This window comes from Astatotilapia calliptera, chromosome 20, assembly GCF_900246225.1.
Source record: "Astatotilapia calliptera chromosome 20, fAstCal1.2, whole genome shotgun sequence".
Classification (NCBI taxonomy): Eukaryota; Metazoa; Chordata; class Actinopteri; order Cichliformes; family Cichlidae; genus Astatotilapia; species Astatotilapia calliptera.
This window is the reverse complement of record NC_039321.1, coordinates 27,413,138-27,439,650: the sequence shown is the minus strand read 5'-3', so window position 1 is coordinate 27,439,650 and position 26,513 is coordinate 27,413,138. Positions and strand designations below refer to the sequence as shown.

General features: G+C 40.8%; 1 protein-coding gene across 1 annotated transcript; it reads right to left on the bottom strand.

Moving 5' to 3' along the window:
• Positions 1-709: 709 nt before the first annotated feature.
• On the bottom strand, positions 710-26,513 carry kcnc4 (potassium voltage-gated channel, Shaw-related subfamily, member 4). Its single transcript, XM_026154594.1, has 4 exons — positions 25,126-26,513; positions 7,904-8,840; positions 7,058-7,234; positions 710-2,519 (listed from the first exon to the last, which is right to left on the bottom strand). The coding sequence occupies exons 1-4, from the start codon at positions 25,738-25,740 to the stop codon at positions 2,452-2,454; spliced, it is 1,797 nt and encodes a 598-aa protein (XP_026010379.1). The 5' UTR covers positions 25,741-26,513; the 3' UTR covers positions 710-2,451.

The following is a 26,513-nucleotide window of genomic DNA, read 5'->3' as shown; positions in this document are numbered from 1 at the left end:
TTCAGTCACATCCAGTAGTTGTGCAAGTGCACGTAACTTCCACACTTTTTAATTTCTGTAAAACTGAGATTAGGAAACATAATAAGAGCATCATCTTCATTTTGTCATGCTTCTTATCTCAGTCTAACCAGTCTCTCTCAGTCCTCAGAGCTTTTAGTAAAAGACGGTGTGTACCTTTTTTATGAATACATGCCTTCTTGTTTTACACTTACCCATGACAACTTGCCATCCTCCCTCCCTTTGTTGCCATAGTGCTTTGCATTGTATTGCCAAGCATCAGAATGTTTCCTGTGTGCAACGACAGTAATGACGATCATGCTGGGCTGAGGTGGATGCATGTGTGTCTGTGAGGATGTGTGTGATAGAAAGAGTGGCGCTTCTTGCATGTGGCACACAGAGAGAGTTGGAGACGGAGGCAGCCGAGCAGTAATTAGCGTTGCCTGTCATACCAAATCTCCATGGAGACGTGTTCTGTAAGTCATCTACACCTTTGGTACATAATCGTGGAAGCTCAGGAGAGCAGGAAGCACAGCTGTGACTGCCGTTACACCACTCTGAACAAGCACAGCATCAACCTGTATAGTCTGGTGTTCGCTCTATAAATAGCTATACAGTAGAGGTGCTGTGATGACACAAACTTTGCAACGTGCAGTGGGAAGAATATGTGGATGCAATGCAAGCTGTGAATGAAAATAACAACGCACGACGCTCAGTTTATCTTCAACATCTGTGAAGAAATTGATTTTATTTTATTTTCTGCATATAAATGCATGCCTACATGGTTAAACATCACACCCACACACTCAAACAGGCACGCATACATACACACATGACATCTTACCGGGTTAAAAACCATCACGGTCACCTACACAGTGCATACTGGGGAAATGTTAAACCAGCCTACTGTGCTTGACCGTCATATTTGAGTACACGGAACAGGGAAAACAGGAAATGAGGCTTAAAAGGTGAATTATTAAAATAAGCTTTCATTGGTCAACAGCAATTTTAACGTTGCATCCACATGAACAGACAAGAAAAGAGCTTAATGACCTAGAGTATTGCACTGTGCTACATACATACAGCTGTGCTTATATATTACAAACATCTGCATCAGCATAGAAAGATTCTAATGAAGGTAAAATGAGCTTTCCCTTTGTTTATTTAACATAAGGCCACTATGGTAGACCATGAGGACTAGATTATAAGTCTTGAAAAAAGAAAAAGACTCCTGCTTCTCTTTTCCAAATATGTAACAGAGTTTTTACAATACAAGTAGAAGTGTTAACTTACCAATTGAATTACACTACTGCACACATTTAAACTCCATTACTCAACATGAGGCACAAGTGGAGATGATGATATTGTACTGTATGTATCTTTACCAACATGTACTGAAAGTCTTTTACCATCTAATCTAATTGAGTCTACATTTGGTCCTCACTCAACCAGTAATGATACATCAATTGTGTATAGCTAATGTAACAGACAGACAATACTGCTCCATTGATTTTCTTTTCTTTTGTTAAACTCTTATTGTACAAGGATTTACAAACAATGTGTTTCCTGGCCGGGTTCGTATCACATCTAGTCCCTGGCAAAGTATCTGCATGTTTCCATGTGGTTGGTTCTAAAAAGCAGCAGAACAGAGACCACATAATAAAATAAAATAAAAAACGTGGGTCTAATTTGTTGACATCGATCAATGACTTCAAGTTTCCATCTTGTCCTTTTTCACAGTAGGCGTTTTGCTGTACAAACCTACATTCACAAGCAGATTTTCTCACTCCTTATACAATGTAGGGGTTTTGCTGATGTGTGTTGACTCCCAAAATAGACACATGATAATAGAAAGTAACATGGTAACGAATGTAACAACACATAAAAAAGGATGTTTACAACAGACTCACAAAAGCCCCTGAAAACTTTCTTTAAGTTTTAGGTCTGTAAAATGTAATATTCACAATTACTTTTTTTTTTTTTAATCCAAGTTGACTAAGAGTGTCTTTTTTGAAAACCCAGATTATCGAGTGTGTGGCTTCAATTTGAATTATAGTGACCGAACGCCAGATTCAGATTCAACTGGTGCACGGAGGAATGTGATATCACACTTTCTCGACTTCAAATCAGGCAGAGAAGTGACCTTAACGTCACTTTGGAATAAATCTGTGATGCTTTTTTCAGAGCCTTGGAGTCAAGCTATGACATATCCACTAAATAAAATGCATATGAATGGTAGCCATTTTTTGGAGTATCATACAATGCTTGAGCATGCAGTACATGCAAAATGCTCTCTAACATGTAAGTAAGTGTACACGTTATAAATGTGCTATGCAACTTAAAACAAAAGTTCTCATCCTGAATTCAAAGAATCTCTTCAGCAGTTCATTCAGGAAGGGAAGTGTACGCCACTGAGGAAATCACGCTCTTTCTCCTTTTCATAGCCAATCAGCATCAGGTCAGAGTGGTGACCTCCGGCTGAGCATAGTTTCCCGTGGCCGCAAGGATGTCTTTACAGCTCTCTGTCAGGAAACACAAAGGACAGAATGACAATGAAATATAGTGACTTAGCATAAAAAACACTGAAACTGACCCAAGCGAGTGTGCTATAACCTAAGAACAACGGGGTCACCACCCTTCCCTCCATTATTAATTAATCCTAGGAAAGAAGAAGCCCTAAATGTGGATGCATATAATAATAATAAAACTAAACGTATTTCTTGACTATTAAAATCTTTATTTTCAACAACCAACAAATCAGTTAATATTTTAACTCTATTTCACAGACAAAAACAATACTTTTATTTGAACTTCACATGGGAGCCAGATGTTTCACTGTGACCATCCGTGTTGTTAATGGAAACCTATTAGTGGGAATCATATCTGAGGAATCACTTGGGAATATGGCGGCTCGCTTGAGCTTGGAAAACCTTCCTCTTCTCATCTGTATAGCTTCCTGCCACTTCCTCTTGCAGCACTTGAACTGTTTGCTATACTATTATGCACACAAACGGGTGGTTATCTCATCACAAATACACAAATACAATGTGCTTTTGAATCCCTGTGATGACCTTAGTCACTGCAAAAGCACTGTCTTTTTGTCCTGTTCCTGATAACCATCCAGGCATCTTCAAGCCTGCATCCATCTATCTATTCCTCTAATTACAGCCACACTGCCCTAGTGAAATATTAGATGTACCTTTATATCCTGTAACCCTGTAACTCACCAAAACCATCTCCCTTTGCCACATAGCTCTAAAAAGCGACTTTCAAATGTTGGCTAACAACTGAGTTTTTTTTCTTTTTAATTCTGCACTGAGCACTAAACACTGAGCACTTCTTGCAGATAATGTGCACTAAAATGTGTTGTGTACGTGTGATATAATCCACTGTAACAGACTGGGATATCATTATGTACATACTCACCAGATACCAGGATAAAAATTGAATTACCCCCCCTCCTCTCTCTCACACACAGATTTGTATTAAGGTGTTCTGGCTTTTCTCAGCTTCCTATTGTTTTTGTCTCTGTGACCAGAATAGCGCTTATATGGTGATCTCATGAGCTGACCAGACAATTTTCCATTATTAGAAAGCTCAGTATGAAACCAAGGTCGGACAGTTTCACCCCATTTGTGTCATTTTCATTGTGTTTGTGAGGCTGTACATTTATATAGTGACAGATTACTTCGTCCCCTGAGTAAACCTGTCCACAAACATCACTTCTTCTCATTTAGGACAGATTTAATTGTGCATGCTTTTTTTATTATATTTTATTTTGTTCATATGACAACATGCCATTATAACTAGCACCAATTTACATCAACATCTTCAGGCAATGACAAGTTATTCAGGAACATTTCTGTATAATGAGCTGTTAAAAAAATACATGGGTGTACTCTCCTAGGAGAAAAGCTACCATAAGTGCTCCAGTTATGATAAACCCTGGTAGTGAAATAAACCTCCGCAAAGTGCAGGGTTTCAGCAAAACACCTTCAGCAATGTTGGACTGTTTGCACACAATTGTCAGGATGTTGACTGGATAGTGCTCAGGGTGTCAGGAATCAATCCACGGCTGCCAAATATAGAGCCTCTTCTCACAAGAGGCTTTTGGGTAGTTTGGAAAGCTCAGACATGAGATGCAGCGGTCATTCAAGCAGACAGAGATGGCAGGGTCACAGCAGAATTACAGCAACTTTGTCTCACCCTCACCCCCCATCTTCTGTTTAAGAATAATAGCGTTGCATACAAACGTGTAGCTTACACGGTTATGTGTGCTGATGTGATCTAGAAGTCAATAAATAAATAAATAAACAATTCAAGTCATGATTTTCATCTTGTGTCTTTAACTGTATCATTTTTTCCTCACATGCTAGGCTTGGTACCCTGCGAACACTTGTGCACTAATCCTAACCTGAGTACTAACTGTGCACACAGAGAGATTGATGATGCAATTAGGGCTCAATTGATTTTCTATTGATCTGAGTGGTAAATAATGGTTGAAACAGGATTTACTCCCTTACAGGTGAAAGACAGGTGTTTGAATTCAATTCAATTTTATTTATATAGCGCCAAATCACAGCAAAAGTCGCCTCAAGGTGCTTCATAGATACAGAGAAAAACCCAACAATCATATGACCCCCTATGAGCAAGCACTTTGGCGACAGTGGGAAGGAAAAACTCTCTTTTAACAGGAAGAAACCTCCGGCAGAACCAGGCTCAGGGAGGGGCGGGGCGATCTGCTGCAACCTGGTTTGAAGGGTCCTGCGAAACATTCGTTGTGCTGTTCATCTCTCTGTTCTTTTTGTTAGATCAACTATAAGCACAATTTATGATGATTATTGAAACTTTGCTACAAGTAACTACTAATGTTTTACATTTCTTAAACATTTGTGTTTTTGTGTGTCATTTTTTACAGGTATTCATATCTTGCCACACAATGCACACTCCATGTACTGTAGGTATGAAGTTTAGAATAGCTTATAAGCACCACTGAAAGCATCTTAGCACTCTGCATACTCAGAATCAGAAAAAAGACAAAACACTGTGTTCCTTTTAGCCTTGCTAGCAGCAGGAAACTGTGATGGCATTATCTGTCAATCACTCTGTCAATCAAACTCACACTTCAGGTAAGACAAAAACATTCATCCCACAACTATACAACATCTTTCCCAAAAAATTGGTAAAGATATTCATGTTCCCCTCAGGGCTAAATATTTTATAAAAGAAAAAAGAAAACATTGCTCCTCTTCTCATTTTTTTTCTCCTCAATCTGTGAATTATTCTTGTAGTATAAAACAAAAACATTAAATTCCCTTTAACTTTGTATTCTTCATGTATGTCATGGAACCTGGGCTGTTGCCTGAGCTTTGAATTTTTGTTTTGTACAGTCTTTGTTTAGCACATGTTTCCTAAATGATTTCTTCAAGATTAGTTGTTCAATCCAGTCTTTCGGTTTCTTACTATTATTTTCGCTTTATTTTGCAATCTAGTTTCTGTTTGTCGGCATGGTTATAGTTTAACTTTAATTCCTGCCCCGTGTCCCCTCATATCTTGGTGTTAAGCCTCTCTATGTCAAGCGTTTCCCATTTGTTACTTATTTTGGTAGCTGTTGTGTTCTTGTCGTTGTGTTCTTGTTGTTGTGTTGTGTTCCTGCTTGACTTCCATTGTCTCATTATCTTTAAATAGCTTCAGCTGTGTTTAGTTCCCCACCTGTTTCCCCTTCCCTCGTTGCCTCTTGCATATTTAAACTCTTTGATCTTTAGTAATTATACTTACTATCATAGCTAATTTATAATATAAGGTGTAATTTTAACATATAAGGTCATAATTTTACATAAAATCAGGAGTTACGTATTGATGCAAAAAATTGGTATTGTTAAAATTTTAGCATGACGATGTTGAAAATAGTCAATTGTCTCCATATTTTAGAATAAACTGTGTAGAAAAATCTACATGCATGTACTCCATAAGTGAAGTTAAGGCTAAAGCCAGCAAGGGGTAATGCTAGTCATTGCAAAAGAAAGTGGAATTGTTTGTGAAAATGATCCTACTTTCCTTTTGATTTTTTTTACCCCAGTTAACATTTTTCCAACAACTTTACTTTGTCAGTTGATGCTTTAACATATCTTGAATATAGCAACAGTGTCATGGTCCTGGGCCATGTTGGCCCAGTATTCTTAGTTTTCTTGTATTTTTGTATTTTGTTCCTTAGGCCATGTTTCCTGAGTTGCCCTGTTGTGTTGTTCCCTAAGTGTTTTCCCTTCGTGGCCTTTACCCCCTGTGTGCCCCTCTGTGTATCTGTGAGCCCTCGTCTCTCCTTATGTTTTATTCCATGTTTCCCCTGCCCGTTATGTCTAAGTTCTCCCCGTGCTCTCTCTCCCCCCTGTGTGCCCTCTGTGTATTTATGAGCCCTCGTCTCCCTTTGTGGTTGTTCCATGTTTCCCCAGCCCGTTATGTCTGTGTTTTCCCCGTGCTCTCTCTCCTCCTGTCTGAACCTCTGTACTTCCTGTTTGACTGCCCGTCTCCCGTCAGTGTTATGTTCACCCCGCCCTGTCTCGTTATGGTTATCTGTGTCAGCTGTGTTCCCCGTGTGTTCCCACTTTCCTCGTTAACCCTCTGTGTATTTCTGTCTGCGTCTCCCTCTGTTCGGCGTAGCGTTCTCCCTCATTGCTGTGTGGATTCCCTGTGTCTCCCTACGAGTGTTAGTTTATTGATTCCCAGTTTAGTTGAGTTCTGTATTTCCTATGTTCTGCCTGTCAGCAATAAAGCTGCTTTTGAGTTCATCCCCGTGTTTGTGAATCTTGCGATTGGGTCCTCCTCCCGCCTGCCACACAGCCGATCCATGACAAACAGTGGTCCAATTTAGAGTAAAACAGACACTAAAGCGGGCTATGCTACCATAGAACTGGAAGTTATTTCTGTGTGAGTATGCAGTATCCCTCAGCTTGTCAGTCATATCCAACCCGCACTTATTTTTTCAAATCAACAAGGTAGTGACAGCCAAAATGCTAAACTTGGAGCTTCATATCTGGCTCAAATGCAGCATGTACGTACTCACCAGTTTGAACGCTGGGGTTCTCTGAGGTTAGGAGGAAGCAGGTGCCCTCTTTCTTATTCTTGTCTCGACCTCGGGAACACCGCAATGTCCACTTTTCGCTGGGGGACAGCGGCTGGGTCAAACTACAGCCTTCCTCATCTGAAAGGGCCACATTTGCATCCCCGTTCTGTTTGGAGTCTGGACAGGAAGACAAAAATACATGCCAACATAAATGGCAAAGTTGATACAGACCCGAGGGCCCACACAAAGGCAGACAGAGGTATATTGCACAAAACTGGTATTTTTCTGTGATGAAATCCAGTTTGACTGAGATGCTAGGAGAGGTAATTTAATCCCGGTATGATGCTGTCATTGTGACTAAGTGCAGTTCATCTGTCAAGCAAACTCTACAAAACCTACAAAGTACAAGACTTGAAACACGATAGCTCTTTGTACTACTACTACAGTGCAACATTGATACAGTGCAACTTAAGATTAAAAGGTCAGTTTTCATGGTTCACACATGATGCATAAGTTTGTCCTCCAACCTACTGCAAGTGAATGGATGGGGTTTTTTGGTGCTGCCAAGAACAATTTCAAGTAATAAAATAATCTCCATAGACTGAAACACTTTTTTTGCCCCCACTACTCTTAGTGAGGCCACAAAGAGAACATTTGGCAGGAAGCATCTCCAGTGAAACCATGTTACTGCTTAAGGTTAAATAGTGTGTGCTTCAAAAACAAAACTGCCCCAGAAAACCTGAGCACGTGAAACACCGTCACCTGCATGGTAGCCACAACAAATGGTTTGTGAGAAAACATGCCTTTGACATTTTAGAGAGTTTAAAAATTGTACTGTAGCCTCACCTGAGCGGTTCCTACTGATGTTCTCCTCAGGAGCCAGTGGACACGTGTCACTCTGAGTACTGTCTCTGTGCGAGTTTGTTTCTGACTTCCCAAACGAGGCTGAGTCAGTTGGAGCATCAGGGTTTGGGTTGTGCTTCTTCTTCTTTTTTGGCAGCTTCTGTTTTGCCATAGCCAGCGAGTAGTACATCCCAAAGTTATTGACGATGACGGGAACCGGCATAGCAATGGTCAGCACCCCAGCCAGTGCACAAAGTGCCCCTACCATCATGCCGAGCCACGTCTGTGGATACATGTCTCCATAGCCCAGTGTGGTCATAGTGACCACTGCCCACCAAAAGCTGATGGGGATATTCTTGAAGTGCGTGTGATTGCAGCCTGTGGGGTCATTAGGCTGGATTCCAATACGCTCAGCATAGTAAATCATGGTGGCAAAGATTAGCACACCTAGCGCCAAGAAGATAATAAGCAAGAGGAATTCATTGACACTAGCCCTCAACGTGTGACCCAGGACACGCAGGCCTACAAAGTGGCGCGTCAGCTTGAAAATCCGGAGGATTCGAACAAACCGGACCACACGGAGGAAGTTTAGCACATCATTGGCAGCTTTGGATGACAGACTTTTCAGAGCCAACTCCAGGTAGAATGGTAGAATGGCCACAAAGTCAATGATGTTGAGCGTGTTTCTGATGAAGACTACTTTGTCTGGGCAGGATATTATGCGCACCAGAAATTCAAACGTGAACCAGACTACACAGATGCCCTCCACGGTGAAGAGGACTGGGTTGGTCACTATTTCGTTCCTTGTGATGTTCTTTGTCATGTTGCCCTGTACAACATGCTCCGTCCAGTTTTGCACTTCATAGAAGGCATCGTGGGTCTCCAGGCAGAATGTGGTGATCGACACCAGGATGAAGAAGAGAGAGGCAAGTGCAACTCCCTGGAGGAGAAAGATAATGACTATTAATCAATACAATGTTATGTCAACCCACAATTAGTGAACAGCCAGTATAGGGTTTCTAAAGCTCAAACCACGATCTGCATGATGCGCCCATGCTAGAAACGAGTTTTCAATTAACACGATATATAATAAGACCTCTTTTATCTTCAAACTTCAAAGTTTAAAAAAAAGGATGTGCCAATCAACTCTCGTGTGTTGAAGGATTTTATTACTGGGGGAGGTAATGAGCGTCAGTTGACTGACAATAAGCAAACACTGTATTTATGTATCACTGGAAAACTTAACTCAGGCACAACAACTTAATGATTTAAGTTTGTTGTGACTGATCATTGCCTGTGAAGCGAGTTTCACATAGGAGGATAAAAATGAGCCCTCAGTATCCCCAACTATACTGACCGAATGCAAAAAACGCAGGTAAAAAAATAACAATATGACACATACAAACAACCAAATTATATCTGGAATCATTTCCAGAGGAACATTTGTCCAGTAGCTTGACTAATGCAGCAGCAAGATAGCTGTGAATTAATAAAGTTAACATTTATACTCAAACAATTTCCCAGGTTTAACAAACGCAATTTTTTAAACATGTCTCCATGTAAAATTTTGCCAAGTAAACTAAACCCAAATCCAAAACCTTCACAATCATCCACTAATCATCTGTGTAACTGAGATGAAAGCAAAGGTCCTAATGAGTGCTCGTATGGCTTGCTGGCATGCGCTTTCATAATTACTTACAAAGTGAATGTATTTTTTGAACCAAATGCAAGAACATGTTATGAATAGTTAAGCTCAAGAAATAAAAGCTCACAGTTAGTCATCCAGTCCAAGTGAAACCCTCCCTCAGAAACATCAGACTCATTATTCTACCACTTTGCCTCCTCAGGGCATGCTATTTACCTGTCAGGAAATAATGGTTCAGATTGTCTTCAACAGCTCTACTTAGTAGGTGGCATTTTCTTTATGCTTATTTGAAAATGCTCTTTGTCTGTGGGAGAGCGAGGACAATGTTCTCAGAGAAAACAGACCAATTTAACACCAATTACTTTCCATGAACGTATAGACTGAACCATGCTGACAGAAGACGTGATTCTAATAACGCTGGCTGAGACGGGCACAAACAGCAGGGGGTGCTAATACAGTAACAACACCTGCAAAAATAATATGAACAGTCTTTAACATATCATTTTATTTATTTATTTTTTACAACACAAATCACTCTATGACTCACAAAGGAAACAGAAAGGGAAAAACAAGCAGAGTGTCCTGATGCAAAACTGAGAGGAGAGAATGCTGAACGCCTTACAGCCTCCGCACGTGTTTTAGAGCATGTGTTCTGCATGCAAGCCTTCCCTTGTATGAAAAATAGGGTCAAATAGCTTTTATGGTTGCTGACAGGCAAAATGAACAATGTGGCTCCACAGCATTCACCTGGTCCAGCACAATGGCTGTGCGCGTCTATGTTTGTGTTAACGCTGTGTGCTTACTCATACATGATATGTCTTTATTGTTTACTGATACCTGGGCAAATTGTAGTGCCTCTCCAGCCTTTCTAACCTTCCAGCTGGATAAATATGTAACTGGAACTTGCATGCACTTTGCCATTTTTTCTCCCTTGAGGGAATCTCACATATGAGTCAGCTAAATCTCATGAGGAAAAGAACAAATACTGCACTGAAAGGCTCAATGGGGACATTAATTCACAGTGGAATTAGACTAAAACAATAAGAAGTGGACATCTGATGGAGTTGGAGTAAACTTGATACTGCACACTTAAAAAAAACAAACCCTAAATAGATAAATCAACACGCATAACACATATTGTGGAGCTTGTAACCACTAAAACCTTTATATTTGTCCCTGTAGAACACTGAGGTGCTCACTGCTTTGATCCCCTGAGAAGATGACGACTGAGGCACAGGACTATTGGGAAGGAGGTAAAAGCAAAACTGTGCCCCGGGAGGATCTCCTGCTCTGCAGGCACGTTTTCCCCAAACATCATCAGCACTAACAGTGCTCATTATGTGAGAGTCACAGATCGCAAGAGACAAAAATGATGTTTAACAATTATTTTCTTTTAGTGACTGAAACTAAGGGGTGTAACCATGTCAACATAGACTCTAATAATAAAAGCTTTTAATTTCTAGAGGACATTAATTAAGCGCTAATTTATCTCCATTCATTGTATCTAGCTCACAGACATGCATACTCATATAAAATATATTTTCAATGTGTCGTCTCTTCAGTGCTTTCCTATTAGAAAGCTTTTGCAGACAAGGGCCAGATATGCAGCCGGCACCAAATAATTAAGCTTCTCTGAAGACCCGGCCACTTTTACAGCACCTCATTTTCCAGGCTCAATTAATAAAACATGGTGCCAGCATTTCATCAACCCCCTCTGGACTTCCCATTGTCCCAGTCCCTCTTCACGTGCTGTATGAGGGTCTCAAATGTTAACCCTGAAAGGTGGAGCTCCGTGTAAACACCAGACAAAACCTGTTATAGGACAACAGCGCAAGAACTGATTATAGATATATATGTGTCAAGATAAAAAGGCCTAATAATTTTTTATACCAACACCATAATTATATGATAAAGCTAAAAAATACCCCAATATCTATACATTTGCCGGAGCTAAAAGTAGCTTTTCAGATGCTGCTAGTTTGTTTGAATGTCTCATAAAAGGCTCTCACTAGTCATCTCTTTCCATCTGTCAGCAGTGAATTATATCAAGAGGATGTTGGAGTGGTGGTGTTTGTGGTAGCTCAACCAAATTTACCCCCTGGCTTCCCGCCTGAATACAAAGTTAGCTTTGCATAATGGAAAGGCAACAGAGCTGACTCCAGTTTCTTTAGTGGGGGGTAGAAAACTTGCACAAGATGTATGCTTTGTAATTACACATTTACACAAGCTGCTGTACAATAACTCTACCTAAATACAGCAGAATACCAAACTGAATAATATCCAATCGCTCTAACTTTAAGTAAACGAGAGTAACAGGGCTTCCAAACCATAAGCCCAAGTTGGACATTATTATGTTAACTACTTGTTTTAGGCGTGGCAGCAGAGCTGCACACATTAGCCACATATTCATCTAATGACCTGTCAAGTCTGCTTATGCTCTGTAAACCCATTCAGTCCAGTCTGGTTCCAATCCACTCTTTCTTCACCCCCATCCATTTACCTTATCTCATTGCTCTCTATTCCCATCCATTCATCTTTTCTTCCCTCCTCTCATCTCCTCTTATTCAATCATGGGCATCCCTCTCTTCTCTTTCTTTTTCCAGGTACTATCTGGGGGCCGTAATCAGCTCAGGTGACACAACACCTGCCCCCATATTGAGCCTCCTCCTGCCATTAACTCCAACAACTTCCTCCTCCTACGTTAATTCCCTTCCCTTCATCCATCCATCCATCCTCAACATTCAATACTTTGTCATTTCACAAAAACCTTTAATCACACATTGTTAGTATAATTGAGTGAGGAGTAGAAGACCATTATTTGTAATGAGGAAAGAGGCTGCACTCTCCCAAGCAGCTGTGGAAGTCATAATGGAACAAACTACGCAGAATTTCCACCAGGTTGTACAGCAAATGTCTAACTGACTAGAGACAGGCGTTGTGACAGCGAAAATTTAAAGATCCTTTCGAGATCTGTTGGAAGGATCTGCTTTGAATAATAGCTGCTGTCTGATGGTTTCATAAAAGTTCAATTACCTGGTCATAAATTCTTAAAACTACATCTACGTCTCTTCCCTCACTGAAAGACCCAGAATATATAATGTGCAAAGCTCTTCTCAAAATAAGAAGCAGACAGACTTAACTACATATTCATTACTTCCATGCTAATTAATCTTTTGTGATATCTATCTATAGATATATATAGATTCTAGATGCTATTCTTTATTTAATGTGAGGGTAGAAAACACACATCACACATCAGCTACTGTATCAGGTCATTCCTGAGTTCTGAAATGTGTTCCTTTATGCACATTTTCATGCCGCACAGTGTTACCAAAGACATCTTCTACCCAGCAGTAGAATTTAAAATCTGTACGTGTCAAACTGCAGGTACAAACTAATCACCACAGTGAAACTCCATCATTAACACCAATCATCACGCTTTTAAGTGTGGAGGTAGTTTCATTTTGTGTGACTCTAAATTCACATTAAAACACAGAAATATTCAGATGACACAGAAGTGTTAATACATCTTGTTGGTGCCATTCCTGAACCTGTTGAAGAGGGGAAAAATTCTTCCTCCTTAATTATCATCACTTGCAACAGTGTTTTAAAATAAAATAATGTTTCATCATTAGTCAGATCCAAATGTTGGCTGCACACATCTACTGATAATCTATTTTTTCCAAGTGCCATTAATTATTCTGGTGAGTATAAATAAAGCTCGCTCTGGAACGGTTCGCAGCCGAGTGTGAAGCAGCGGGAATGAGGATCAGCACCTCCAAATCTGAGGCCATGGTTCTCAGCCGGAAAAGGGCGGAGTGCCCACTCCGGGTCGGGGACGAGTTCCTGCCCCAAGTGGAGGAGTTCAAGTATCTCGGGGTCTTGTTCGCGAGTGATGGGAGAAGGGAGCGGGAGATCGACAGACGGATTGGTGCGGAGGCTGCAGTGATGCGGACGCTGCACCGGTCCGTCGTGGTGGAGAGGGAGCTGAGTGTAGAGCCGCCACCCTCCAAAGGGTGGCTGGCCATCCGGGAGGGGCTCAGAGTAGAGCCGCTGCTCCTCCACATCGAAAGGAGCCAGCTGAGGTGGTTCGGGCATCTGACAAGGATGCCTCCTGGGCGCCTCCTGGGGTTGGTGTTCCGGGCATGTCCCACTGGGAGGAGGCCCTGGGGCAGACCCAGGACACGCTGGAGAGATTATGTCTCTCGGCTGGCCTGGGAACGCCTTGGTGTTCCCCCAGATAAGCTGGAGGAGGTGGCTGGGGAGAGGGAGTTCTGGACTTCTCTGCTTAGGCTGCTGCCCCCGCGACCCGGCCCCGGATAAAGCGGATGAAGATGGATGTATGGAGTATGAATAAACATTTTTCTTACAGCTGAGGAAATGGTTGGACTTTTGGCTTTGAAAAAAAAACCTAACCAAACAGAAAGTGCTCCTGTGGTATAACAACAGATCAGCAGTCACTTTGAGTCCTGTGGTTGTTCAGGAGCTTGTGATGAGCTTAAAAGGGTCTGACAGCAGTCAGTTTATTCAAATGCCAAACAGTTTATCCCACAACTAAACAGAGCTGGGTACTGCAGCCAGAATCATCTCTACAGGGAAGAATCTCAGGGGGCCTGACACACGCAGTGACAGCTACTCTTCTCATAAAATAGTCAGTGTAAAGAGTGCAATCACATGACACAGCCTGACTTTACAGCTCTGTGCATGTGCATCATGGCCCATTCACCTGGGGTTAAAGTGAAGTCTACGATGTGATATTTCTGTTATTTCTATACATCCATGTAGGTGACTGTTTATCTCAGTCAGTAAAGCTTCCAGTATTTAAATGTATGTGTATAGTTTATTTAAGAGCTGACATAACATCACGTTTGTAGTCCAGCAACAGATACTCAACGCAACACAGTCACCTTGTTGGAGTGATTGCCATAAGGACTCTTTACAGCCAAAGCACTGTGAGGCCAAGCGAGCTGTATGCCAGAGCTTTTTATTTTTCAGCTTCTATAATCTTGCTGGGGTTGAAAGCTGAGATCGAGACAATATTTAAGTAGCTTAATAGTTATTTGTAAATTTTGAATCTTTCCCAGTTATTTCTGGCCTGTCTGAAATACTTCCATTACCTGCTTCTTGTTTTGCCATAATGGGGATAAATTACATCTATTCGTGGTACTTTTGCTCAATTTTAAACATATTTGTGCTTAAGTGCTTCTGTGTGATTCTGCCTGTTTCTGCCATTTGTATGAGCAGAAATGCTGCAATTTCTGATGACTTTTGCTGACATTTCACCTCTGACACTGTCCTTATACCACTGTTCAGATCAGGGATGTAACTGGTAATGACTGTAATCTGATGACAGCTGAGCTGCTGCCGTCTGCTGATCAAGGCCATACGATCTTACTCAAAGCTCCAATGGCTAGTGACAGTTAGAGCCTCTTCAACCAACTGCAAGAATAAACGGACACTTCAGTTGTTATTGATATATTAATGTATCGATAACATCTATAGTGATATATTGTATTTGTAATAACTGGGTATACTTATATAAAGTAAACTTCTGATGCCACATATTACTATTTTCATACATGCAACTTTTACTTTATAGTCAAAACTTGTAGGAAAAAAGTAAGAATCTAAAAGTGTGACTTTATGTTGCTACATTAATTCAGTTTGAGGTTTTTTGTTTATTAATCTGCAGCCATACCCTCGTATGGTCAAGAGCTCTGGCTAACAACCGAGAGGAGACTGCAGATACAAGCTTTCTCCAAAGTTTGTCTGAGCTCAGCTTTAGAGATCAGATGAGACGTTGAGTCATTTGGGAGAGACTCAGAGCAGAGCCACTACTATTCCACATCAAAAGGAGCCAACTGAGGTGGTTCAGGCATCTTATTAGGATGTTTGCTGGACGAGGTGTTCCAGACATGTCTTACTGTGTTGAGGTCCCAAGACACACTCGAGAGATGATGTGCCTCTGTTGGCCTGGGGTTGCCTTGGTGTTTCCCCACATGAGCTACATGAGGTGGCTAGGGAAAGGAAGGTCTTGGCTTCTCTGCTTATGCTGCTGTCCAACCCAGCCATGGATGGATGGATGGGATGTTTTTTGATATCTTTGTCTCCTGCTAAGATCGCTTGACATCATTTGAGACATTAATTTTATTTTTTATTATTTTAAGGTGCTTTATTCATTTTAACTAAACAAGCCAAAAAACATTGAATACTATATCATCGCTTTGTATAGTTGATGCAGAACAGTGATTTGTAAAGACACATGCAGCAGGGACAGAGAACGTCACATTCATTAGGAGACATGTTTTGAATCAAATGGAGACCTTCTGTCTTTGGCTCGTGCTTTGGGTTGCCACTTGATCAACAGTTTGTTTCTAGGCTGATATATACAATAGATATTTATTATCTCTATTTATTTTTTTTACAACAAAGTGTGGTAGATCTGAGAACTGCAGAGCTGATAATGATTTGTGGATTGACCACTCATTCATTTAATGATATGGGGAAAATATTAAGTAGTCGACAGCAACGGAGTAGAGAGACACATTTGAGGTTATTTAATACATAACCCGATATCAACAATCTAAACGTGGGGCAAAGAGGATGCGAGGATGCCCAAACCTGGATTGGATGGAGTCGACGTTTAAATGGAAGTTAATTTGTTTTGTGTTTTTTTTTATGTGGTTCTCTTTTTACACCTGAGTGTAAAACAACTACCACTGACACGGGTATATATGCATGCATATCATCTTTTCAGCCACCTTTCTCATAAGTGACATTTGTTGACTTTTGTAAACTTTAGACAACCAAAATGCCAAATTATGGGAGAGGGGACAAGAGGATAAAAATGTTGTTCAGTCCAATATAAAGCGAGACACCTGGTCACCCTTTTAATACTGCAGGTGCCAAAAAGACAATCCAAGGTCACTATGCGTGAGCGTCCAGACAGAGCAGAGGTCCCCAGAGGGGACAGCAGCCAGGTCGCAGCTGGGAAAAGCAGAACAAGGAGCCATAACATGACACACAACAGGCAGCAGGCTGTGCATAAGTGCACAGCAGCTGGAGAATCCTATCACAAGCATCACCTCCAGCTGTTGAACAGTACACTCTGTTACTAATATGGACAGGCTATATGCAGAAACCAAAACAATGAGCCTTCTGAACAATCAGCAGCTCCAAAGGCAATGACAGCAGCTACTACCGAGATTTTCTTAGAATTCATGTCACACTTGTTCACGTCTGCAAGCCGGGACGTGAATGAATTAATCTCCACTCCTCTCCCGGCTATCTGGAAAGGAGTGGTTCATTACCAGATATTTATAATTTATAGATTCATGGAACCAGAAATATTTGACAAGCTGGTAGCGAGCATGCATAAAATGAGACAAAATTTTTAAGGAGATCTAAGGGGCAGTTCTAACATTTATTTCCAAATCAATTAAAAGGGGCATTACGTCACCTTCAGTTTTAACTACCATTCATTTCTGATCAGGGTGTGTTAGCAGGGACACAACATAAGATTAGTGACACGGTGCCTCCTCCACAAAACAGAATATACTTAATAAGGAGGTGGAGAGATCTGCATGGACAAAATCAACCAGTGTTGTAACATCTAGCAACAAGTCACAAACAGCCAGCACAGCACCTACTCTGTGAACACTCGAAACATGTGGATAGCATCAGTTGTCTCAATACAAATCTCAACCTCTGGAATTGCACATCTGATGCCAAATACTCCACCAAACGCCTTCCTTCTATTTACAACCACCGACACTCTCCAGCCAGCTGAAGTATATGGGATGTGGTTGAAAGCTCTGGCACTGACCTTTGAGCAAAGACAATCCTGTTGCAGTATCTTAAAATATTGACTGAAGTAATTCCTAACAGCTGAAATTAAAAAAAGAAAAAAGACTGCACATATATTTGATGTCGGGATTTCAAAAAAATAGTGCAAAGTCAAGCCTTTCAAATGTCAGAATCCATGAAAATAATCAATCAAATCCTTTCAAGTGTCCTCTAATAGCAGCCAGTGAAAAGGAGCCTTTGGCAGATGTATGAAATGTGCAGATGCATTAAGTTAAACGTATTATATCAATGCGGCATTCAAATAGCTTTAAAAAAAAAAATCTGCATCAATAAATGAAATAAAAAATAAAGAAACATGATATTTTCAGTAATGCATATTTATTTATTTTTTTTGTCTGCAAAACAAAGTCTGCAACTATGTGCAGGCATCCCAGACACTGAACTGTTTTCAGCAAACAGCTGAGAACTGAGCAGAGTAAACAACCAGTATAATCACACAGGATTATATCTCTTTCACTGAGACCGGTGGCTGTTAGAAAGTCTCCTTAACAAGGCTGTGCTGCTTTGATGATGTGCGAAAAATCAAATCCTGTGTTCAGTTCACAGAGCAGCCAGGAGAGAGGTGTTGGCATTGTGAAAGCTGATCCCAGAAAGGTTAGTGTTTCACTCAGAACACACTTTAATTATTTGTCAGCTGTGCATCGAACTCTGGATGTTTTTCATAACCAGTAATGTGCAAAGCTGTGATCATCAAGCTGTGATGTGATCGATAGTTAGTTCAATATCAATATAGTTTCAATGAATTTATATAGCATAAAAACACAAAAACAGTCTCCTCATGGGGGCTTTAAAAAAAACTGAGTCATGGTATGTAATCTAGTTTAATGTCACTCATTAAAAATATATATCTATATGTATATCTGAGACAAAATTCAATCAGTCAAACAGGAAACTCAAAATGCAGCAGACTTCAAGAATCCCACATCAGTCTGTCGCTTGGTTTACTGATATTAATTGATTTTTGCCTCTCTGTGGGAGAAAAATGCAATGCTCTTTTCTGTGGGAAAGACAGCTTTAATTGTTCACCACAGATTAAAAATGTGTAGCCCATTACCACAGCCGTAATTAATTATAGTCAACAAGCCTGGAACTAATGAAATATTGCATTATGGAAGAAAGCGCTAGTCTAAACTTAATGCTGATGTCAAGTCTAACTGTCACATGTCACAAAAAGGATTGCAAAGAGATGTTTCCTCAGAGCCTCTTTATAGATGATATAGAGACTCTCTGGATATAAAATCCTATTATGAAGCCTCCAGCTGAGCTTTTTTTTAGTTATCTTAGATTTTTTTGCAATCAGACATCACAAGCCAGCGACCGACTGACAGTTAAACTGAGGGACATGATGTCTGTGAAGGTTCTCAGTCATCCAGGTCATCGTAGTCAAAGGAGCTTGCAAAGAAAAGCGTCTGGACTTCTTTAAGTTACTTGAAGACGTTTCACCTCTCATCCGAGAAGCTTCTTCAGTTCTAAGGTCAAATGGTGGAGAGTCCCAGATATAAACCTAGTGAGAGTAACCCCCCACAGAGGGACAAAAGGACCCCCTGATGATCCTCTAATCGCCTGAGCCAAGGTGTGAAACTGGGTGTGGGTCCCAATCAGCCAGAGTTTCGGGTGAGTTCATTGTGAAACCTGGCCCCACCTGGCCCCCCACGTCTTCAAGTAACTTAAAGAAGTCCAGACGCTTTTCTTTGCAAGCTCCTTTGAGAGACATGATGCAAGTTCATAGGCAAAGAACTGTGTCAGTGACACAGGAACACAAACCCTTTCATTGTCTACCTGCACACTGATTGGGGACCACAGAAAAATAAATTCCAAAATGTAAGACTTTAAGCTATGAAGTCATCGGGATGGTTTCAATGCTAAAAGAAATGAGAAAAAAATGCAGGTTTAAGGCACTTTAATGTTGACCTCACTTTTCAAACCCAGAGGCTACATCCATATTTTATAAAGTCTATGCTTTGCCCTCTGTTGGTTGATTTATGCAGCCAAGTGGGCAGCAGCACATTTAGACCCATATTTTTTCATCAGCAGAGACAACTCACCTCCCAATGGACTGTGGAGAAGATCAGCAATCTTTAATACAGATACAGACAATGATGAAATAATATAATATCAACACGACCTATTTTCTGTACTTTCACCAAAAACAACAAAAACAACAACAGAAATGTGTTATTTATTAGAGGTTGTTGAAAGTATTTAAACCTATTTGTTTAATTCCACTTTAAACTGATAGACTGAACAATTTAGGACGAGCTTGTGGCTAAATGACGGCCCAAACATAGCCTGTATACAGTGGGTAAAATAAGTATTGAAAACATCACCAAATTTCTAAGTTAATATATTTCTAAAGGTGCCACTGACATGAAAATCTCACAAACTATCTAGTCCACACATACAAAGAAATGAATCCATAGATGCCCATAGTTTATGTGTAATAATGAGAAATGATACAGGGAAAAAGTATTGAACATGCCTACTGAAACGTATTTAATACTTTGTCACAAGCCTTTGCTGGTGATGACAGCTTCCTGTATGGAGGAACTAGTCACATGCATTTCTCAGGTACGATTTTGGTCCATTCTTAGAATCCCTTTGGTGAGAATTTCATGTCAATGGCACCTTTAGATGTATTTAATTATAAAATTGGTGATGTGTTTAATAGTTATTGTATTTTAGTATGTATAAAAGATGGACATAGCCACCATGAAACCCCATAATGATTTGTGCATTCTGATTTTAGCCTCTGTTGTTGTTAGGATTTTTTGTTTGGGGCTTCTTCTTTTTTTAAAGCGAACATGACCATTTTTAGATTCAAGGATGGAACTGATCAGCTAATGCCCGTACCATAGCCAGTATAAAACATGGATGTGGCTTCAGAAAAATTAAGCCAATGCAGAAGTGCTGCAAGTTATATTCTATATGAAGACCAACAGATGATGATAGCTGTGATTACAAAAAGATTTCTGGTCCTATATAACTGTATGGGACAACAGTTTTCCATCGTAACATCTGTAAAGATTTTCCTGCTAATGTTTTTGGGCTCAGCCACTCATTTTCAGTTACACTGACTGAAATCTACTTTAAAAATCGAATTTAAAATCAAGGGGTCATCTGTGTGCCTCATCCACTAATGCCCTTTCAACCACAAGATCTTAAGGAGCATGCAGTTTCACAGTCAGACCTGCCTCTCCTCGCCGCATCCAATTATTTGCAACAAACCTAGCACATTCTGGAGTCATAGTTTGAATGGTGACCGACTTGTATCGGACTGTGAAAAGTGTGGCACAACCCATAAATGGGGACAGTTTGACCTTTGACCCTCAACACAATCAATTTTTTTTTTCCCCCCCCCCAAACAGAGAACTTTGTCCATGCTAGCCATTATAAAGAATGCATGTTTAACACACTGGCTTCACTTTTTAGGACAAGTTCATCACATACATTCGATGTAACCAACAGATCAACAGTTCAATAGTGCAGAAAAAATATATCTGCAATTTTATGTACATATGAATAAGTATTAGCTACTTTCAGCTGCTCCCTTGTTACTACTTGTTACCACAGTAGTTCCACACGTTTGATCTGGCAGTTTTACACCTTTCCTGATGCAACCGCAAAGATGATTTGTGTCTTCAGCTGGAATAGAAGCAGTGACCTTTCATTCGCCAAGCGAATGTGTAATCCACCACGCTATGGAGCCACTTTAATGTGAGTGTAAACACTCTGAAAATTAGACCTGAGAGTAAACACGTAGCAAAGCTGCTACGCTCAATGGGGCAGCCCTATAAGATCACGTGGTGTCTTTGATGGCGCTAACATAAAGAGCCAACATACAGGTGGCTACTTTTCTTCAGTAAATTGAGTTGAAAACAGAAGCTGAGAAGAACCTGAGGAGAAATTCTTTCTTGGTCTAACATAAACTGGAGATGCATAAAATGTATAGTAGCGCATTCTTCTGGGCTCTATTAAATGTTCCCAGGGGACTGCACTCTGTGAACTCGCAGTATAATGGCCTCATGTGCTCGCTTTAAAAGAGCTGCGTCTCCAGTCTTGGTTGATCCCAAAGAGGATGTGGCTTACATGATGGACAGATTAACTTCCCTCCAGCTTTTAGGAATCACATTACCTGAGATGAGCTTAGAGGCTCTCTGAAATAAAAAGGCCATAAAGGCCTCAAAATTCAGCCCCACATCCTTTCAGAAAGCATGCTCTCAGAATGCACACAGAGTAAACATACATATATGAAGTGGCTGGAACGGAAATGGATAAAGAGGATCTTATCCATTTCCATTATCCGCCTCCCTTCTGCAATATTTCAGAAAGCTTCACATGTAGATCTTTCACAAAACTTCACAAATCCTAATTGATTAATTTACAAATATTCAGCGGTGAGAGACAGACGTGATTAACTGGCAGGCACAGCGCGGGTCATCTTCAGACGACACCGACGCAGTGGCAGCTGTGACTCAGAGATGTGGGCTCCTCAACAGCGACAGCCTGCGAATGCCACCTGGACGAGAAGCTAAAATAAACACTATTTGTAGTGTCGCTGGCGTGCAGCGGGAACATTATTCTTCGGCAATGCTGTGAGAGTGTTTGAACAGACTATTCAACTGCACAAACAGACAAATAGAAATTAGAGTTAGCATGAGCCCCTCTCCTTCCTGAGCTAAATGTATTTTTCTTTCTGCCCGATGAAAGCTCCTGGCCTTTTGCCGAAAAAACTCTTGCAAATGATACTCGATACTTGCTTTCATGTTTACTTCAATAAGCATCCTGCTTTTGTTGCTGAGCCATTAGCTATAGCATGCTTTCAAAATGTTTACAGCAGGATGATACCCCTCGTGGAAAGATGGGAACCTTTTTTTTTTATAAACCAAATCTGATAAATAACTGAGATCTCTGTTTTTTGGGGTTGTTTTTTTTTATATATCATGCAGATCTTTGCATAAAACCTTACTCACATGTCACTTAGCATTGGCAAAAGCACAGTCAAGTTTCTTAAAAAAAATTTTTAACAAATGATTAGCTTTTTTTTAGCCTTTTAGCTTTTTTTATAGCACTAGTGTAAGTACAGCAGATGTCCATCTACTGATTAATACGGTGTGATTTACGGTACACGGGTCTATGCTTCTGCAGCCTTTTAAACACTCATCTTTCTGAGCACCTTTTGAGTGCAAACCTTGAATAGGATGTGTGGGAACACTTCACCGGCTCTGTATTCCTGTCATGAAACAGCATTTTTGCTATTTTCAGTATTTTGCCACAATTTCGTAACGTATATTTAGGGGAGAAAAAAAAACGTTATTCACATGATTGAAAGAGATGTTTAGCCTCTCAGAGAAAATTCAGGTATTGAAATGCATTTTAGAAAAAAAATGAATTTCTTGTACAGATCAATACATAAATATGTAATGTTTTATAGCTATCAACAGCACAACAAATGTGTGGAGAGCACAGTAAAAGGTTTGGATCCTGAAGAGCTCAGGTCCTTAAAAAATCCACAGTACTTAGCATCGCTTTTTCAGAGTGAGGCATCATGAAGCTTTTTGTGTGTTGTTTTTTAAAACGTAAAATGTTTAACTCATGGATTTTCATATGCTCTGCAGCTTTGACTGATGTAGAGATCTTACTTTTTAACAGATCCCTACACTTCCTAACTTCCAAATACTGCAGTCTGTTTCAATTTCTTTTTGTTTCTTCATATGATATCAAACAGAGACAGACCTCGAGGTCTAACTGACCATTATTATGTACACTTTGCTTTGACTGCCTGCACTGCCTTTTTTGCCTTCAGAATCGCTTTAATTCTTTGTGGCATAGATTTAAACAAGGTTCTGGAAACATTGCTCAGAGGTTTTGGTCCATATTGACATGACAGTTTCACACAGCTGCTCCACATTTGTCTGCTGCACATCCATGATGTGAATTTCCTGTTCTACCACAACTCAAAGGTGCACTGTTGGATTGAGATCTGGTGACTGCGGGGGTCATTTGAGTACAGTGAATTTATTGCCATGTTCAAGAAACCAGTTTGAGATGATCTGAGCTTTGCGACATGGTGTGTTATCTTTGCTCGAAGCAGCCATCAGACGATGGGTACACTGTGGACATCACGAGAAGCAGCCTAAACTCATGATACAAGGCAGGAGAGATCCGTGCTTTCATGTTGTTTATGCCAAATTTGGAACCTAGCATCTAAATGTCACAGTATAGATTAAGGCTTGCTAGATTGGGCAACATTTATTCTGTTTTATATTCACCAATGTTAGTGATCCTGTGTGAACTGTAGCCTTAGTTTCTTGTTCATAGCTAACAGGAGTAGCACCCGGTGTGGTCTTCTGCTGATGTAGCCTACCTGCCTTCAGGTTTGATGAGTCTTGCATTCAGATACGCTTTTCTGCTTACTTTGGTTGTAAGGAGTGCTTATTTGAGTTACTGTTGCCTTCCTATCAGCTTGAAGTAATCTGACTATTCTCCTTTGACTTCTGACAACAACTCAGAGAAGTGACTGGATAGACTGTCTTTTTCATGTCATTCTCTGTAAATCATAAAAATGGTTGTGTAGGAAAAGCAGGTCATCTTGACCATGTTTTCATGCTTAAATGCACTGAGTTGCTGTGAAATAGCTGAATAGTGTATATGTCTAAAATCTTAGTAGATGTCTGTCTTGGACTAAAGCAAAAACACTACAGCATTCTCATATATAACTGTCTCAAAAGACCTAAAAGGCATACCAAAGGACTCCCCCACCCTCAGTGACGTTCTGAAAGATATATTTTCATTTGCTTTTTGCAGCTTTGGATGTTTGCTTTTTTGTTAAATGTGTGATCATTTTAACTCAGTGGGGTTCAAACAGTTTCTTAAATGAACTCACGACTACACAGACTCCTGCACTGTATGGTGTAAAAACTGCAGTGTAAGATAATAAGAAATGCTTCTTAAAAGTATAAGCAGCTGTCAAATAAAGAGTGTTTGAATGATGGGCTAAAAAGATTTTTTCTTTGTGTATTGTAGTAGATGTATAGAGTAGCAAAACAGAGAAAACATGTACTGAAGAACAATGCTAGAGCAGATGTTACATGCTGAATTTGGCTGCAAGACTTTGCTCCAAGCCAGATGGGATTGGCTCCAGCTGCTCTACCAGCCTGAATTGGAGAAGTGGAAGACAACGGATGGATGTACTATAAAGCCTGACTTCATAGCACAGAAAACTCTCCAAGGTCAGACTCTTAGCACACTTTTTGAAACAAAAGAGAGCTTTCTACATACTTTTGTCAATTTATTATTTCAATCTATTCAAAACTTGTCAAACAAAAAGAATATTAATCTCTAAACTATCATTTATAATTCATTTGTAATTGTTTAAGACTAGTGGTTGCATAATGTTCCTTTTAATCCTGATGTTCAACTAAAAAACTATATTTTTAACAGTCAGTGAAACTAATGTAAAGATATAAACTTTGGCCTGAAAGCTGTCATGTCCTAAAAACAGACAGACAAGGCGCAGACTGGATAAATACAGACAGCTACAGCCACGTTACAGTTTACAGATCTGTAGCTGCATCAGTAGCTGCTGCAGCCTGACTGGCTGACATCTGTTGATTTGGACAACATGTGCGCCTTTTTTCCTAGTTGGAATGACACAGCGGGCTTTTGCGGACGCACTCTGACATGTGGCCGTTAAAGGGCCGCCTGCTGAACTCACCCTGGCTGCTCTAGATGAATACGGGTCGTCAAACAGCGCCCAGATCTTTGGCTGCCAAACTTCGCGGCAGCCTCTCGACCTGTCGGGGACGTCTTCGATGCCGAACCTCCTCGGCATCTCTCTCTCGTCGTCGGTGTCTTCTGGGTCGGGCGGTTCAAATATCTCCAGGGCCTCCTCCGCGTCCCGGTGCTGCCGGTAGGTCATCCAGCAGCATGGCTCCACGTCAGTCTCGTCTATACCCCAAAACGCCAGCTCTTCCTCGAATAGAGGCCCGCAGACGTCAGCCGGGCAGTGCAGCTTGCCTGTCCGGTAATAGTTGAGCACGTACGCAAAGATGCCGGGGTGTCTGTCGAAGAAGAACTCGGTGGCACTCGGGGACGCAATGTCTGAGTCGGAGCTGACCTGCGACTCCGAGTCTGCTAGCCATGCCAGGCGCGTCCCCGGCAGGGTCCTGAGGGTGCTCTTGTAGGTCTCGTGTCGAGTGCCGCCTACGTTAATAATAATTTTATCCGAGTCTTCCCCTCTGGCCATGTCTTCCTTCAGACATGATTTAGACGGAGGTTTGTTGCCTGACTTGCGTCCTCGGTAAGACGAAACACAAACCGAGCTTATCATTTAGAAGCAATGGGAGCAGACCTACTGGCTGTTCGCCCCTGGTTCAAACTGTTGTCCGCTGGAAAAAAAAAAATCAGAAAATTAAAGCAAAGTGAGCCTTCATTTCACACCCATGTGGCTCGTTTATTGCTGATTGTTAAGGTGCATAGTAATGGTAAAGCGCGATGAAAACCACCTGTAACCAAACTCAGTCTGGAGGCTGAAAAAAGCAAAACGCGGGTGGTGGAACTCGATCGGTGTTTGTAAACGTTTTAGTCGAATAGACTGGACAAGGTGTTTTGAGTTGTTGCCTCCAGATGTTATACTTAATTCCTGTCCACGGGCGCAAAGATGTTGGACTTATTTCCCGTCCACGAAGACATATTATTGCCAGGGAAAAAAAGAATATTGGCTTTTACGCATGGTATTTCCTATAGGAGAAAACGCTAAGTCAGAAAACATGTGACGATCATCTCCCCCTTTCTAAAAAAAACAAAAAAATATCCAAATTCTGCAGCGCCAAAATCAAATCCACAACTAATATTGGCAACTTTTCTCGCCCCTGCTCGTGATTTGGAAGTCAGAGATTGATCCACTGGTCCAGTCCATCTAATCATGCAGTGAAAAATTTGACAGATTTTTCCTCCTCAGATTTGGTCGTCCCGCGTGCCAGATGTGGGGTTGTTTTCCAGCTGAGATCTGTTGCTTCTCCACAAGTACCCTATATCTTCCCCTAGCGACACAGCCCGGTTGGATGGTGCGCTCAACTGCCTCAGCAGTTTAACCCTTTGTCT

Excerpts from the sequence above, each read along its gene's own strand:
- kcnc4 (XM_026154594.1), bottom strand. The coding sequence starts at position 25,740 with ATGATAAGCTCGGTTTGTGTTTCGTCTTACCGAGGACGCAAGTCAGGC. Across the intron at positions 8,841-25,125 it reads ATTCATCTAGAGCAGCCAGG|GGAGTTGCACTTGCCTCTCT; the intron begins GTGAGTTCAGCA and ends TTTCTCCTCCAG. Across the intron at positions 7,235-7,903 it reads CATCAGTAGGAACCGCTCAG|ACTCCAAACAGAACGGGGAT; the intron begins GTGAGGCTACAG and ends CTTCCTGTCCAG.